Source organism: Hylobates moloch, unplaced genomic scaffold (assembly GCF_009828535.3).
Source record: "Hylobates moloch isolate HMO894 unplaced genomic scaffold, HMol_V3 SCAFFOLD_17, whole genome shotgun sequence".
NCBI lineage: Eukaryota > Metazoa > Chordata > Mammalia > Primates > Hylobatidae > Hylobates > Hylobates moloch.
In genome coordinates, this window is record NW_026652292.1 from 33850527 (window position 1) to 33865192 (window position 14666).

Consider the following 14666-nt stretch of genomic DNA (forward strand, 5'->3'; position numbering starts at 1 on the left):
AGTTGTAAACATCATGCTCTTTTATTCCTAAATTCTTCAGTGAGGTTTTCCTAATAACAATACATTTTCATACATAATCATAATTTTCTTTTTTAAGAGACAGGGTCTCGCTTTGATGCCCAGGCTGGATTAGAATCCCTGGGCTCAAGCAATCATTCTGCCTCAGCCTCCCTAGTAGCTGGGACTACCAGGCACAAGTTACCATGCCTGGTGGATAGCCATGAATTTAACATTGATAACATATTATTATCTAAATCACATTCCACATTCATGTTTCATTGATTATCTCAACAATCTCTATAATGATTTTTTTCACCAGTTCCAGGCTCTGATCAGGATCACACATTGTATATAGTCATCATATCTGTTGTCTCCTTTAATTGGGAATGGCTTCTCTGCATTATTTGGTCTTTATTTTTCCTTGACATTTTTTGAGGACTGCAGGTCAGTGATTTGATAAAATATAGAATTTGATTTTACCTCATAGTTTGAATTAGGTTATGCATTTTTAGAAGGACTATGACAGAAATGATATTGTGTCCTCCTTTCTTCATCATACCAGGAAGTATGTGATGTCAGTTTCAGTTTGTCCTTGCATTGGTGATGTTAACCTAGATCACTTGTTTAACGTGGTGTCTACCAGGTTTTTCCACTATAAAATTACTAAGTAATTTGCAGGGAGATTTTGAGACTTTGTAAATATTCATTTCCAAACTTTTCTCCTCAATTTTAGCATCTATTGATGATTCTTTCCTGAATCAGTTATTACTGTGATGATTGCAGAATGATGATCTTTTAATTCCATCATTCATTTTATGTTTATCAGTAGCGTTCTACTAAAAGGAAGAGCTTTGTTTGTTTGTATATTTATTATATTAGTATACACTCAATGGTCCTTGTTTTAGTGAATGATTTATAATTCGTTACTATCATTATTTATCTTGATGCCCTGACTATTCCAGATTTAGCCAGCAGAAGGCTCTTCAACATGTGCTTTATCCTTTTAACATGTCTCCATCATCTTTGTAGTACTTCCTTTTTTTTTTTAATACAACAAAATGTTCCACGTTCATCTTGCTCCTTTCCTACCCCATTTCTATAATCAATAATTTTTGCAAGAAGCCCTGGTTCCTTTTAAGGGGAGGTGATTGTTAGAGACCAGGATCTCTGTGTTAGTTTTGCTGGAATATATTACTTCTAGACATTCTTAACATACAGAATTAGAGAATAACTAACACATATGTACAAATACAACAATTTTATCTACCTATTAAAAATCATGAGTTCACATTGATACCCTTAATTTCTATTTAACATCAGAGAGTTCATTCTAGTCTTCCGCCTTTTCACTTTTGTAACTATCTTCTCCAACAGGGCTAAACCTTACTCCAATTATCCCCAACACATTTCCTCCTTGGCTTAGTTCATTATATTGAAGGCAGTTTCAGAATTGCTAATGTATACCACTGCAAAAAAGAAGCAAATGTATTAATTAGAATTCAATATTTATTTACAGTTCTTTTGGTCTTTGAGAATATATACCAAGTTCCTGGGCTGTTTTAACTAATTACTATAAACTTGGTGGCTTAAAACAACAGGAATTTATTCTTTTACTATTACAGAGGCCAGAAGGCTGAAATCAAGGTGTTGGTAAGAATGTTGGCTCTAGGCAAGAATGCCCTTTCTTGCCTTTTTTCAGCTTGTGGTAACTCGGGGTATTCCTTGGCTTGTGGCTATATAACTCCATTCTCTGCCTCTGTCTTTACATAGCCTTCTCTTTTTGTCTTTTTCTCTTCTCTTTTTTTCTTTAAAAAAAATTTTTTTTTCTTGAAACAGGGTCTCATAATGTTGCCCAGGCTGGGGTGTAGTGGTGTGATCTCGGTTCACTGCAGTCTCCATCTCCTGGGCTCAAGCCATCCTCCACCTCAGCCTCCCAAATAACTGGGACTACAGGCACCTGCCACCACACCTGGCTAATTTTTGTATTTTTTGTGGAGATGGGGTTTAGCCATCTTGCCTAGGCTGGTCTCTAACTGAGCTCAAGTTATCTGCCTGCATTGCCCTCCCAAGGTGTTGAGATTACAGGTGTGATCCACCACACCCAGCCCTCTTCTATCTCTTATAAGGACATTTGCTGTTGGATTTAGAGCCTGCACAGAATCGCATCTAGATTTTTTTTTTTTTTTTTGAGACAGGGTCTTGCTCTCTTGCCCATGCTGAAGTGCAGTGGTGTAATAATGGTTCACTGCAGCCTTGACCTCTTGGGCCCAAGAGAACCTCCCATCTCAGCCTTCCAAGTAGCTGTGACTACCGTTGTGTGCCACCATGGCTGGATAATTTTTTTTTCTTTTTTTTGTAGAGATGGGGTTTCGCCATGTTGCCCAGGCTGGTCTCGAACTCCTGAGCTCAAGCGATCCGCCTACCTTGGCCTCCCAAAGAGCTGGGATTACTGGCATGAGGCACCGCACCCAGCCGAGATTCTTAATTATATCTGCAAATAACCTTTCCCAAAATAAGGTCATGTTTACATGTTCTTGGGATTAGAATATGGACATAACTTTTTGGGGGCCATCAACCCACTTACAGGGTAGATAGTTATCTGGGGTATTCCCTTCTGTTTATTCTTTCAGTATACGTGTTACTAATTTGAAATGTAAGGTTGATTTGTTCCTGTTTATATTAAATTTTTGGTTGTCCCATCCTTATTTTTTTGTGTGAATATGTAAAATGTTAACACTTTTCCAAAAGTCAAAAAATGAATAAAGAATCACAAACTATGATGGCTATTATTAAGGAAATGCACAGGTACTAAGGTAAAGAACAATGTGGTGGGCCATGTTTACTTACATAGAGGATCAGGGAATACTTATTTGAGCAGGTGCCATGTAAACTGAGATTGAAATAACGAGAAGGAGCCAGTCATGAGAAAGTGGAAAAAAGAGCTTTCCAGCATATGGGAAAGCATATAAGAAGGCCCTGATATGGAGCAGAGCTGAGCATATTGGAGGAACTGAAAGGAAGGAAGTGGCTGGTATGTGTTGGGCATGAGGGAACACAAAATAAGTGAAGTTGGAGGGAACATGGAGCCAGAAAATAAAATTCGTTGTGGACTGTGTATATTAGGGTTCCCTAGAGGGACAGAACTAATGGAATATACATACAGGGGAGTTTATCAAGTATTAGCTCACATGATCGCAAAGTCCCACAATAGGTCATATGCAAGCTGAGGAGCAAGGAAGGTAGTCTGTGCACCAAAACTGAAGAACTTGGAGTCCGATGTTCGAGGGCAGGAAACATCCAGCATGGGAGAAAGACGTAGACATTTTTCTGCCTGCTTATATTCTAGCCGAGCTGGCAGCTGATCAGATCGTGCCCACCCGGATTAAGGATGGGTCTGCCTTTCCCAGCTCACTGACTCAAGTGTTAATCTCCTTTGGCAACACCCCCACAGACATCCCCAGGATCAATACTTTGTATCCTTCAATCCAATCAAGTTGACACTCATTATTAACCATCGCACTGTATAAGAGGTTATAAAGCCAGTAAAAGGTTAAGTGGCATTTTAATTTGATTAAATTGATCAGTTTATTTATTTTGAGATGGTGCCTGACCCTGTCACCTAGGCTGGAGTATACTGGTGCAGTTGTAGCTCACTGTAACCTCCAACTCCTGGGTTCAAGAGATCCTCCCACTTTAGTCTTCTAAGTAGCTGGAACTATAGATGTCTATCCCACACTCAGCTAAGTTTTTATTTTTAGTTTTTGTAGAGACAGGATCTCACTCTGTTGCCCAGGCTGATGTCAAACTACAGACCTTAAGTGATTGTTCTGCCTCAGCCTCCCAGAAGTGCTGGGATTATAGTTGTGAGCCACTGTGCCAACATTATAGCATATTTAGAACTACATATATATGTGTGTATATGTATATCTACATATATGTATGTATTTATGTATTTTTTTCCATTAACTTTTATTTTAAGTTCTAGGGTACATGTGCAGGATATGCAGGTTTGTTATATAGGTAAATGTGTGTCATGGTGATTTGCTGCACAGATCAACCCATCACCTAGGTATTAAGCCCAGCATCCATTAGTTATTCTTCCTGTTCTCCTTCCTTCCACCCGCACCCCCGAGAGGCCCCAGTTCATGCTGTTCCCCCGACAGTGTGTCCATGTGTTCTTATCGTTCAGCTCCCACTTGTGAGAACATGCAGTGTTTGGTTTTCTATTCCTATGTTAGAACTATATTTTTAAGGGATTATACTGATTGCTATGTAGAGCACATGAGGTAAAATGAAAGCAGAGGTGGGCGCAGTGGCTCACTCCTGTAATCCCAGCACTTTGGGAGGTGAGGCGAGCGGATCACTTGATCCCAGGAGTTCAAAACCAGCCTGGGCAACATGGTGAGACCCTGTCTCTACAAAAAATACAAAAATTAGCCAGGCATGGTGGCTCATGCCTGTAATCCCAGTCACTTGGGAGGCTGAGGCAGGAGGATCACTTGAGCCTGGGAGGCCAAGGTTACAGTAAGCTGTGAACATGCCACTGCACCCCAGCCTTGGTGACTGAGACCCCTGTGTCAAGAAAAAAAAAGAAAAAGCAGAGAGACTAATAACCTGTTACAGTACATATTAACTGATATAGAAGCATGAGAGAATGTTGTGAGAGAATAAGTGATAGTGATGAAAAAGAGAAAAGTGAATAGATTTTAGAAAGTGAATAGAAATAGAATGTATTTTGGATAGAATTGTCAAGAATAGCTGGTGGATTGAATCTGTGTAGACAGGAGGTTTTAGGACTATGGTTATGGGAATATTTAAGAACAACTCCCACATTTTTAGCTTGAGCTACTAGGAAAGAAACTGATTGAAAATAAAGTGGGCAGAAAGAATCAAGATTTTCCCTCTACCTATTGTGTTCGAGATGCCTATGATATGCAGATAGAAATGTCAAGTAAATAGTTGGATGTGCAAGCCTTGAGTTCAGGGGTGGAAAATGAGATCTCAGACTTGCCGTCTAGTCATTCCAGGTATTGGTTCAATTCATGCCTCCCACATGGCTAAGAGTCTCCACCTCCCCTCATTTGTATTCTGTAAACATGAACAGAATGTCAGGCCTTGGCCAGATACTATTTGAGGCATTATAGGCAACTTTGGCTGAAGATGATCTCCAGGCCCATGTATCTTTCCAGAGAGTTACTGTTATTTTTCTTGTAAGTCACTTAAATATGTACATTTTACTTCTTTAATCATAGTTTTATTTTGGACTGTGTCACAGTAAGAGATACTGCAGTTATTATACTAAAAAAGACCAGGCTCTTTTCTGTCCCACGTAAATCTGACTTGCTGTATGAGACCACTCTAGCTGACTTTACTGCCTAAGAGGAAATTATGCATTTGTGTATACGTGTGTGTTTATGTTTGCTATGTACTCTAGTTGATTTGGTGTATATGTCAGTTTATATATATCAGCATCACATTGTTTTAATTATAGTGTTTTTATATTCTCTATACTTAGTGGAGCTAATTTTCCTCAATCATTTAAAATGTATTCTTCCTTTTCTCACATACTTATTTTTACAGAGGCATCGTAGAATCAAGGTTGTTGACACATTTTTAGGAAATAGGGATTTCCCTTCCAATCTCTTGCCTTCACCTTGCTTGTTTGTAAATGCTTTCTATTCTTGATTCTCTTCCATTGAAGAAAGGAGTTATGATCTTTGAAGAAGGACCTGTCTTTCTTATTATGGCTTTACCTTTCTTTTTTTCTTCTAAAGAAAGGATGTTATTTTCCTCTCCATTTCCCACCTTACTAAGCACCTGTTACATACAAGCACCGAGTTAATTCCTGAGGTGGGCACAGGGGGTACACAAAGAATTAAAGTGAAATAAATGAAGCATGTTATGAGAGAAAATTGGGATAAAATAATATAGGTTTGTAATTAAAATGGTGCCCTTTTGGGGGAACTAAGCATTTTTACATTTAAAAATGACATGTCAGTTTCTAGTCAGTTTATTTTTTACCTTTTTAAAACATCTTTTTTTTTCCTTTGTCTTTATTTTTAAGGGTCATACAGCAATGCTTCATACTGGCTCATGGCATCCCAAAATAAAGGGAGAATTTATGACTTGCTCAAATGATGCGTGAGTATTGTTGATAATTCATCTAATACATTCATATCTTTAGGTATTTTATTAACATTGGTATTGTTACAATCTTGGCAGTAATGTAGTAAGTGGAATATTAGGAATTCTGATCATATATATACATCTATATCTATAGATATAGATGTATATATATATATATTTTTTTTTAATGGTGAGTCTTGCTCTGTTGCCCAGGCTGGAGTGCAGTGGTACGGTCTTGGCTCACTGCAGCCTCCACCTCCTGGGTTCAGGTGATTCTCCTGCCTCAGCCTCCCAGGTAGCTGAGATTACAGATGCCCACCACCACACCTGGCTAATTTTTGTATTTTAGTAGAGACGGGGTTTCATCATGTTGGTCAGGTTGGTCTCGAACTCCTGACCTTAAATGATCCGCCTGCCTCAGCCTCCCAAAGTGCTGAGACTACAGGTGTGAACCACCGTGCCCGGCCTATATATTCTTGTTCTTTACTTTGATTTTATCTGATAGTGTAGTATTTGATTAAACAAAAATAGCCACTATGAAAACGAGAGTGGTATAAATTCCTGTAGAGTTTATTAAGATTGGATCAGATTGATGCTATTAAGTGGACTCAAAGGGCTTTGAAGTTGTGACTATCGCTTTGTATAATAAAGGCTTATTTCCATCTGAGTCTAATAGCTGATATAAGCTTATTGGCTAAGATTGATTTTAAAAGCAATAACTGAGGAAATTGATTAAATTTGGTGCGTATGTCAGTTCATACATACCAGCATCATATTGAAGCAAACTAACTAAATTTCCTCAGTTATTAAATTTTTTTTTTTTTTTTTGAGATGGAGTTTCGCTCTTGTTGCCTAGGCTGGAGTGCAATGGCACGATCTCAGCTCACTGCAGCCTCCACCTCCTAGGTTCAAATGATTCTCCTACTTCAGCCTCCCAAGTAGCTGGAATTACAGGCATGCACCACCACACCAGGCTAATTTTGTATTTTTAGTAGAGACGGGGTTTCACCATGTTGGCCAGGCTCGTCTTGAACTCTTGACCTCAAGTGATCCACCTGCCTTGGCCTCCCAAAGTGCTGGGATTATAGGTGTGAACTACGGTGCCATACCCTAAAATTTTTTTATTTTAATTTTTGTGAGTACACAGTAGGTATATGTATTTATGGGGTATGTGAGATATTTTGATACAGCCATGCAATGCATAATAATCACATCATGTAAAATGGGTATCCATCTCCTCAAGCATTTATCCTTTGTGTTACAAACAATCCAGTTAAACTCTTTTAGTTATTTGATTTTATTTTTTTGAGACGGAGTTGCACTCTTGTCACCCTGGCTGGAGTGCAGTGTCACGACCTCGGCTCACTGCACCCTCCAGCTCCCGGGTTCAAGTGATTCTCCTGCCTTAGCTTCCCAAACAGCTGGGATTGCAGGTGCTTGCCACCATGCCCAGCTAATTTTTATATTTTTAGTAGAGATGGGGTTTTACCATGTTGTGTAGGCTGGTCACGAACTCCTGAACTCAGGTGATCCACCCACTTCGGCCTCCCAAAGTGCTGGGATTATAGACATGAGCCACTGTGCCTGGCCTCTTTTAGTTATTTTAAAATGTACAGTTATATTATTATTGACTATAGTCACTCTGTTGTGCTATCAAATATTAGGCCTTATTCATTCTTTCTATTTTTTTTTTTTTTTTTTAAACCCATTAACCATCCTTACCTCATTCTCATACTCCGCTACCCTCTCCAGCTTCTGGTAGCCATCGTTCTTCTCTCTGTGTTCATGAGTTCCATTGTTTTGACTTTTGGATCTCACCAATAAGTGAGAACATGCAATGGTTGTCTGCGTGTCTGGCTTATTTCATTTAACGTAATGATCTCCAGCTCCATTAATGTTGTTATAAGTTACTGGATCTCATTCTTTTTTCATGGCCGAATAGTACTCCATTGTATATATGTACCACATTTTCTTTATCCATTCATCTGTTGATGGATGCTTAGTTTGCTTCTGAATTTTGGCTATTGCAAACAGTGCTGCAACTAACGTGGGAGCACAGATACCTTTTCGATGCACTGATTTCCTTTGTTTTGGATATATACCCAGCAGTGAGTTCGCTAAATCATATGGTAGCTCTATTTTTAGGTTTTTGAGGAACCTCCAAACTGTTCTTCATAATGGTTTTACTAATTTACATTTTCACCAACAGTGTATGAGGGTCCCTTTTTCTCCACATCCTTGCCAGTGATTAAATGGTTAAGATTCTTTTGCATTTATATCTGCTGATCCATGACTCAAGCATATTATAGGGAATATTTGAGCAACTTTTCCCTGTATTGTTATATTATATGATTCATTTTAGTATTAAAAGTAGTTCACAAGAATGCACTTTGTATGATTACAGAGAAAATTACAATACAAAATCTTGTAAGTTAAAAAAATAGGTGGTATTATTTAGGTGAATCATTAGTTAAATAAGAACTTTTTTATTCTTAGGTTATTTTGTCTTTCATCTTTCAACTTTCTGATACTTAAATTTGCCTTGTGAACATTCACAGTTGCTATTCATATTCTTAGATACTTTGTGTCTTCTGAAATATATCTTTAGAAGACAAAAGACATAATTTCACTTTCATAGAGGAATTAAGAAAATTAATTTGATCTAAAAGAAACTGAAATTTGTCAATCTATACATATAAGAATGTGACTAAAATAAAATAAATATATTTTACTAAAATTTCTGGTAAATCAGATTATGTAGTGTTAATTTCTTTTCCTATCTTAGTCTTTTTAGCTGCATAATTACTTTTCCAAATAGTTAAGGTATGTTTGTTTAAAGTTACGTTTCTTATTTCAGCATTAGGGAATGAACTTCATCAGCAATCTAAATTAATAATGTAGCATGAATAGGTAAGGTTTATTCTAGGATGTAAGGATATTTTACCACAAGGATATTTCAGTATACTTCATTGCTGAACAAATGAAAGGTGAAAAATCATGTGATTTTATTATATGATAAAATGGACATTTGTTAGAATTTAGTCTTTCCCAGTAAAAGTTCCAAGTAAAATACAGGTAGGAAGAAATTACCTAAATCTGATAAAAATTAGTTACTAAAATTTAAAGTAAATATTGTGTTAAATATTGGAGTACTGAAGCTACTTGCGTTTAAATAGGAAACAAGACAGGGATGCCCACAACTACTTTGAGACTTATGCAGCAGAGACTTTATGCAGTGTCTTAAGAAAATGAATAACTGATATTAATGTTAGAAGAAAACAGATACACTACTGGACCACAGAGGACCTGGGCTATTCTGGTTAAAACTTAAGTTGAATAGAGCAGTTGGGAAAAAAACGTTGTTCTCAAAACTATTGGATCAGTGTGAATGGTGGGCTCTCATAGTTGATAATGTTTTAACTTTTATGAGCACTACAGCAGCCTTTCCCAAATTGATTTCCAGGCTATGTAAATTAGAAGTTTGACAAAAGGCGTTCTGTGGTCAAATAAATTTGAGAAGCTCTAAATGTTATATTCCAAGACCAGTGATACACAATAAACATTTAAAAGTTTTTAAAAATAATTTTTATTTTATTCCCCCAAGTCCCCAAAGTCCAGTGTATCATTCTTATGCCTTCGTGTTCTCATTGCTTAGCTCCCACATGTGAGTGAGAACATGCGATGTTTGGTTTTCCATTCCTGAGTTACTTCATTTAGAATAATAGTCTCCAATTCCATCCAGGTTGCTACGAATGCAATTATTTTGTTCCTTTTTGTGGCTGAGTAGTATTCCATGTATACATACACACACACACACACACACACACACACACACACACCACATGTTCTTTATCAACTTGTTGATTGATGGGCATTTGGGCTGGTTCCATGATTTTGCAATTGCAAATTGTGACCCTATGAACGTGTATCTTTTTTGCATAATGACTTCTTTTCCCCTGGATAGACACCTGTAGATCCAGTGGGATTGCTGGATCAAACGGTACATCTACTTTTAGTTCCCTAAGTAATCTTCACACTTTGGTTGTGCTAGTTTACATTCCCACAAACAGTGTGAAGATTGTAAGTGTTGCATTTTCACTGCATCCCCGCCAACATCTATTATTTTTTGATTTTTTTATTATGGCCATTATTGCAGGAGTGAAGGTGATATCACACTGTGGTTTTGATTTGCATTTCCCTGATCATTAGTGATGGTGAGCATTTTTCCATATGCTTTTTGGCCATTTGTATATCTTCTTTTAAGAATTGTCTATTTTGGCCGGGCATGGTAGCTCATGGCTGTAATCCCAGCATTTTGGGAGGCTGAGGTGGGCGGATCATGAGGTCAGGAGTTGAGACCATCCTAGTTAACACGGTGAAACCCTGTCTCTATGAAAAACACAAAAAAATTAGCTGGGCATGGTGGCACGTGCTTATAGTCCCAGCTACCTGTGAGGCTGAGGCAGGAGAATCACTTGAACCCAGGAGGTGGAGGTTGCAGTGAGCCAAGATCGCACCACTGCACTCCAGCCTGGGTGATAGAGTGAGAATCTGTCTCAAAAAAAAAAAAAAAAGTGGAGGTTCCAAGGTGGCCCAATAGGAACAGCTCCAGTTTACAGCTCCCAGCGTGAGCGACACAGAAGATGGGTGATTTCTGCATTTCCAACTGAGGTACCAGGTTCATCTCACTGGGGCTTGTCAGACAGTGGGTGCAGCCCATCGAGCGTGAGCCAAAGCAGGGCGAGGCATTGCCTCACCTGGGAAGCGCAAGGAGTCAGGGAATTCCCTTTCCTATCCAAGGGAAACTGTGACAGATGGCACCTGGAAAATCAGGTCACTCCCACCCTAATACTGTGCTTTTCCAATGATCTTAGCAAACAGCACACCAGGAGATTATATCCTGCGCCTGGCTCGGAGGGTCCCACGCCCACGGAGCCTTGCTCATTGCTAGCACAGCCGTCTGAGATCGAACTGCAAGGTGGCAGTGAGGCTGGGGAAGGGGCACCCACCATTGCTGAGGCTTGAGTAGGTAAACAAAGCAGCCGAGAAGCTCAAACTGGGTGGAGCCCACCGCAGCTCAAGGAGGCCTGCCTGCCTCTGTAGACTCCACCTCTGGGGGCAGGGCATACCCGAACAAAAGGCAGTAGAAACCTCTGCAGGCTTAAATGTCCCTATCTGACAGCTTTGAAGAGAGTAATGGTTCTCCCAGCACGGAGTTTGAGATGTGAGAACGAACAGACTGCCTCCTCAAGAGGTCCCTGACTCCTGAGTAGCCTAACTGGGATGCATCCCCCCAGTAGGGGCAGACTGACACCCTACACAGCCGGGTACCCCTCTGAGACGAAGCTTCCAGAGGAATGATGAGGCAGCAACATTTGCTGTTCAGTAATATTCGCTGTTCTGCAGCCTCCGCCGCTGATACCCAGGCAAACAGGGTCTGGAGTGGACCTCCAGTAAACTCCGACAGACCTGCAGCTGAGGGTTCTGACTGTTAGAGGGAAAACTAACAAACAGAAAGGACATCCACACCAAAACCCCATCTGTATGTCACCATCATCAAAGACCAAAGGTAGATAAAACCACAAAGATGGGGAACAAATAGACCAGAAAAGCTGAAAATTCTAAAAATCAGAGCACCTCTCCCCCTCCAAAGGAACACAGCTCATCACCAGCAACAGAACAAAGGTGGTTGGAGAATGACTTTGACGAGTTGAGAGAAGAAGGCTTCAAACGATCAAACTTCTCTGAGCTAAAGGAGGAAGTTCGAACTCATCTCAAAGAAGCTAAAAACCTTGAAAAAAGTTTAGACAAATGGCTAACTAGAATAACTAGTGTAGAGAAGTCCTTAAATGACCTGATGGAGCTGAAAACCATGGCACGAGAACTATGTGATGCACGCACAAGCTTCAGTAGCTGATTCAATCAACTGGAAGAAAGAGTGTCAGTGATTGAAGATCAAATGAATGAAATGAAGCGAGAAGAGACGTTTAGAGAAAAAAGAGTAAAAAGAAATGAACAAAGCCTCTAAGAAATATGGGACTATGTGAAAAGACCAAATCTACGTCTGATTGGTGTACCTGAAAGTGACGGGGAGAATGGAACTAAGTTGGAAAACACTCTGCAGGATATTATCCAGGAGAACTTCCCCAACCTAGCAAGGCAGGCCAACATTCAAATTCAGGAAATATAGAGAACGCCACAAAGATACTCCTCGAGAAGAGCAACTCCAAGACACATAATTGTCAGATTCACCGAAGTTGAAATGAAGGAGAAAATATTAAGGGCAGCCAGAGAGAAAGGTTGGGTTACCCACAAAGGGAAGCCCATCAGACTAACAGCTGATCTCTCAACAGCAACTCTACAAGCCAGAAGAGAGTGGGGGCCAATATTCAACAATCTTAAAGAAAAGAATTTTCAACCCAGAATCTCATATCCAGCCAAACTAAGCTTCATAAGTGAAGGAGAAATAAAATACTTCACAGACAAGCAAATGCTGAGAGATTTTGTCACCACCAGGCCTGCCCTACAAGATCTCCTGAAGGAAGCACTAAACATAGAAAGGAACAACTGGTACCAGCCACTGCAAAAAAATGCCAAATTGTAAAGACCATCAATGCTAGGAAGAAACTGCATCAACTAATGAGCAAAATAACCAGGTAACATCATAATGACAGGATCACATTCACACATAACAATATTAACATTAAAGGTAAATGGGCTAAATGCTCCAATTAAAAGACACAGACTGGCAAATTGGATAAAGAGTCAAGGCCCATCAGTGTGCTGTATTCAGGAGACCCATCTCATGTGCAGACACACACATAGGCTCAAAATAAAGGGATGGAGGAAGATCTACCAAGCAAATGGAAAACAAAAGGCAGGGGTTGCAATCCTAGTCTCTGATAAAACAGACATTGAACCAACAAAGATCAAAAGAGAAAAGAAGGACATTAAATAATGGTAAAGGGATCAAGTCAACAAGAAGAGCTAACTATCCTAAATATATATGCACCCAATACAGGAGCACCCAGATTCATAAAGCAAGTCCTTAGAGACCTACAAAGAGACTTGGACTCCTGCACAATAATAATGGGAGACTTTAACACCCCACTGTCAAAATTAGACAGATCAACGAGACAGCAAGTTAAAAAGGATATCCAGGAATTGAACTCAGCTCTGCACCAAGTGGACCTAATAGACATCTACAGAACTCTCCTCCCCAAATCAACAGAATATACATTCTTCTCAGCACCACATCGCACTTATTCCAAAAGTGACCACATAGTTCGAAGTAAAGCACTCCTCAGCAAATGTAAAAGAACAGAAATTGTAACAAACTGTCTCTTAGACCACAGCGCAATCAAACTAGAACTCAGGATTAAGAAACTCACTCAAAACCGCTCAGCTACATGGAAACTGAACAACCTGCTCCTGAATGACTTCTGGGTACATAACAAAATGAAGGCAGAAATAAAGATGTTCTTTGAAACCAGTGAGAACAAAGACACAACATACCAGAATCTCTGGGACACATTCAAAGCAGTGTGTAGAGGGAAATTTATAGCACTAAATGCCCACAAGAGAAAGCAGGAAAGATCTAAAATTGACACCCTAACATTACAATTAAAAGAACTAGAAAAGCAAGAGCAAACACATTCAAAAGCTAGCAGAAGGCAAGAAATAACTAAAATCAGAGCAGAACTGAAGGAGATAGAGACAGAAAAAACCCTTCAAAAAATTAATGAATCCAGGAGCTGGTTTTTTGAAAAGATCAACAAAATTGATAGACTGCTAGCAAGACTAATAAAAGAAGAAAAGAGAGAAGAATCAAATAGATGCAATACAAAATGACAAAGGGGATATCACCATTGATCCTGCAGAAATACAAACTACCATCAGAGAATACTATAAACACCTCTACGCAAATAAACTAGAAAATCTAGAAGAAATGGATAAATTCCTGGACACATACACCCTTCCAAGACTAAACCAGGAAGAATTTGAATCCATGAATAGAGCAATAACAGGCTCTGAAATTGAGGCAATAATTAATAGCCTACCAACCAAAAAAAGTCCAGGACCAGATGGATTCACAGCTGAATTCTACTAGAGGTACAAGGAGGAGCTGGTACCATTCCTTCTGAAACTATTCCAATCAATAGAAAAAGAGGGATTCCTCCCTAACTCATTTTATGAGGCCAGCATCATCTTGATAGCAAAGCCTGGCAGAGACACAACAAAAAAAGAGAATTTTAGACCAATATCCCTGATGAACATCGATGCAAAAATCCTCAATAAAATACTGACAAACCGAATCCAGCAGCCCATCAAAAAGCTTATCCACCATGATCAAGCGGGTTTCATCCCTGGGATGCAAGGCTGGTTCAACATATGCACATCAATAAACGTAATCCAGCATATAAACAGAACCAAAGAAAAAACCACACGATTATCTCAATAGATGCAGAAAAGGACTTTGGCAAAATTCAAGAGCCTTTCATGCTAAAAACGCTCAATAAATTAGTTATTGATGGGACATA

At 39.2% G+C, this 14666-nt stretch overlaps 1 protein-coding gene across 1 annotated transcript in view; it reads left to right on the forward strand.

Moving 5' to 3' along the window:
- WDR70 (WD repeat domain 70) overlaps positions 1-14666 on the forward strand; it is a 397384-nt gene that overhangs the window by 127679 nt on the left and 255039 nt on the right. The window contains exon 9 of the mRNA XM_032135980.2: positions 6065-6141. Within this exon, the coding sequence (XP_031991871.1) occupies positions 6065-6141 (77 nt within the window). The remainder of the gene's footprint in view (positions 1-6064; positions 6142-14666) is intronic.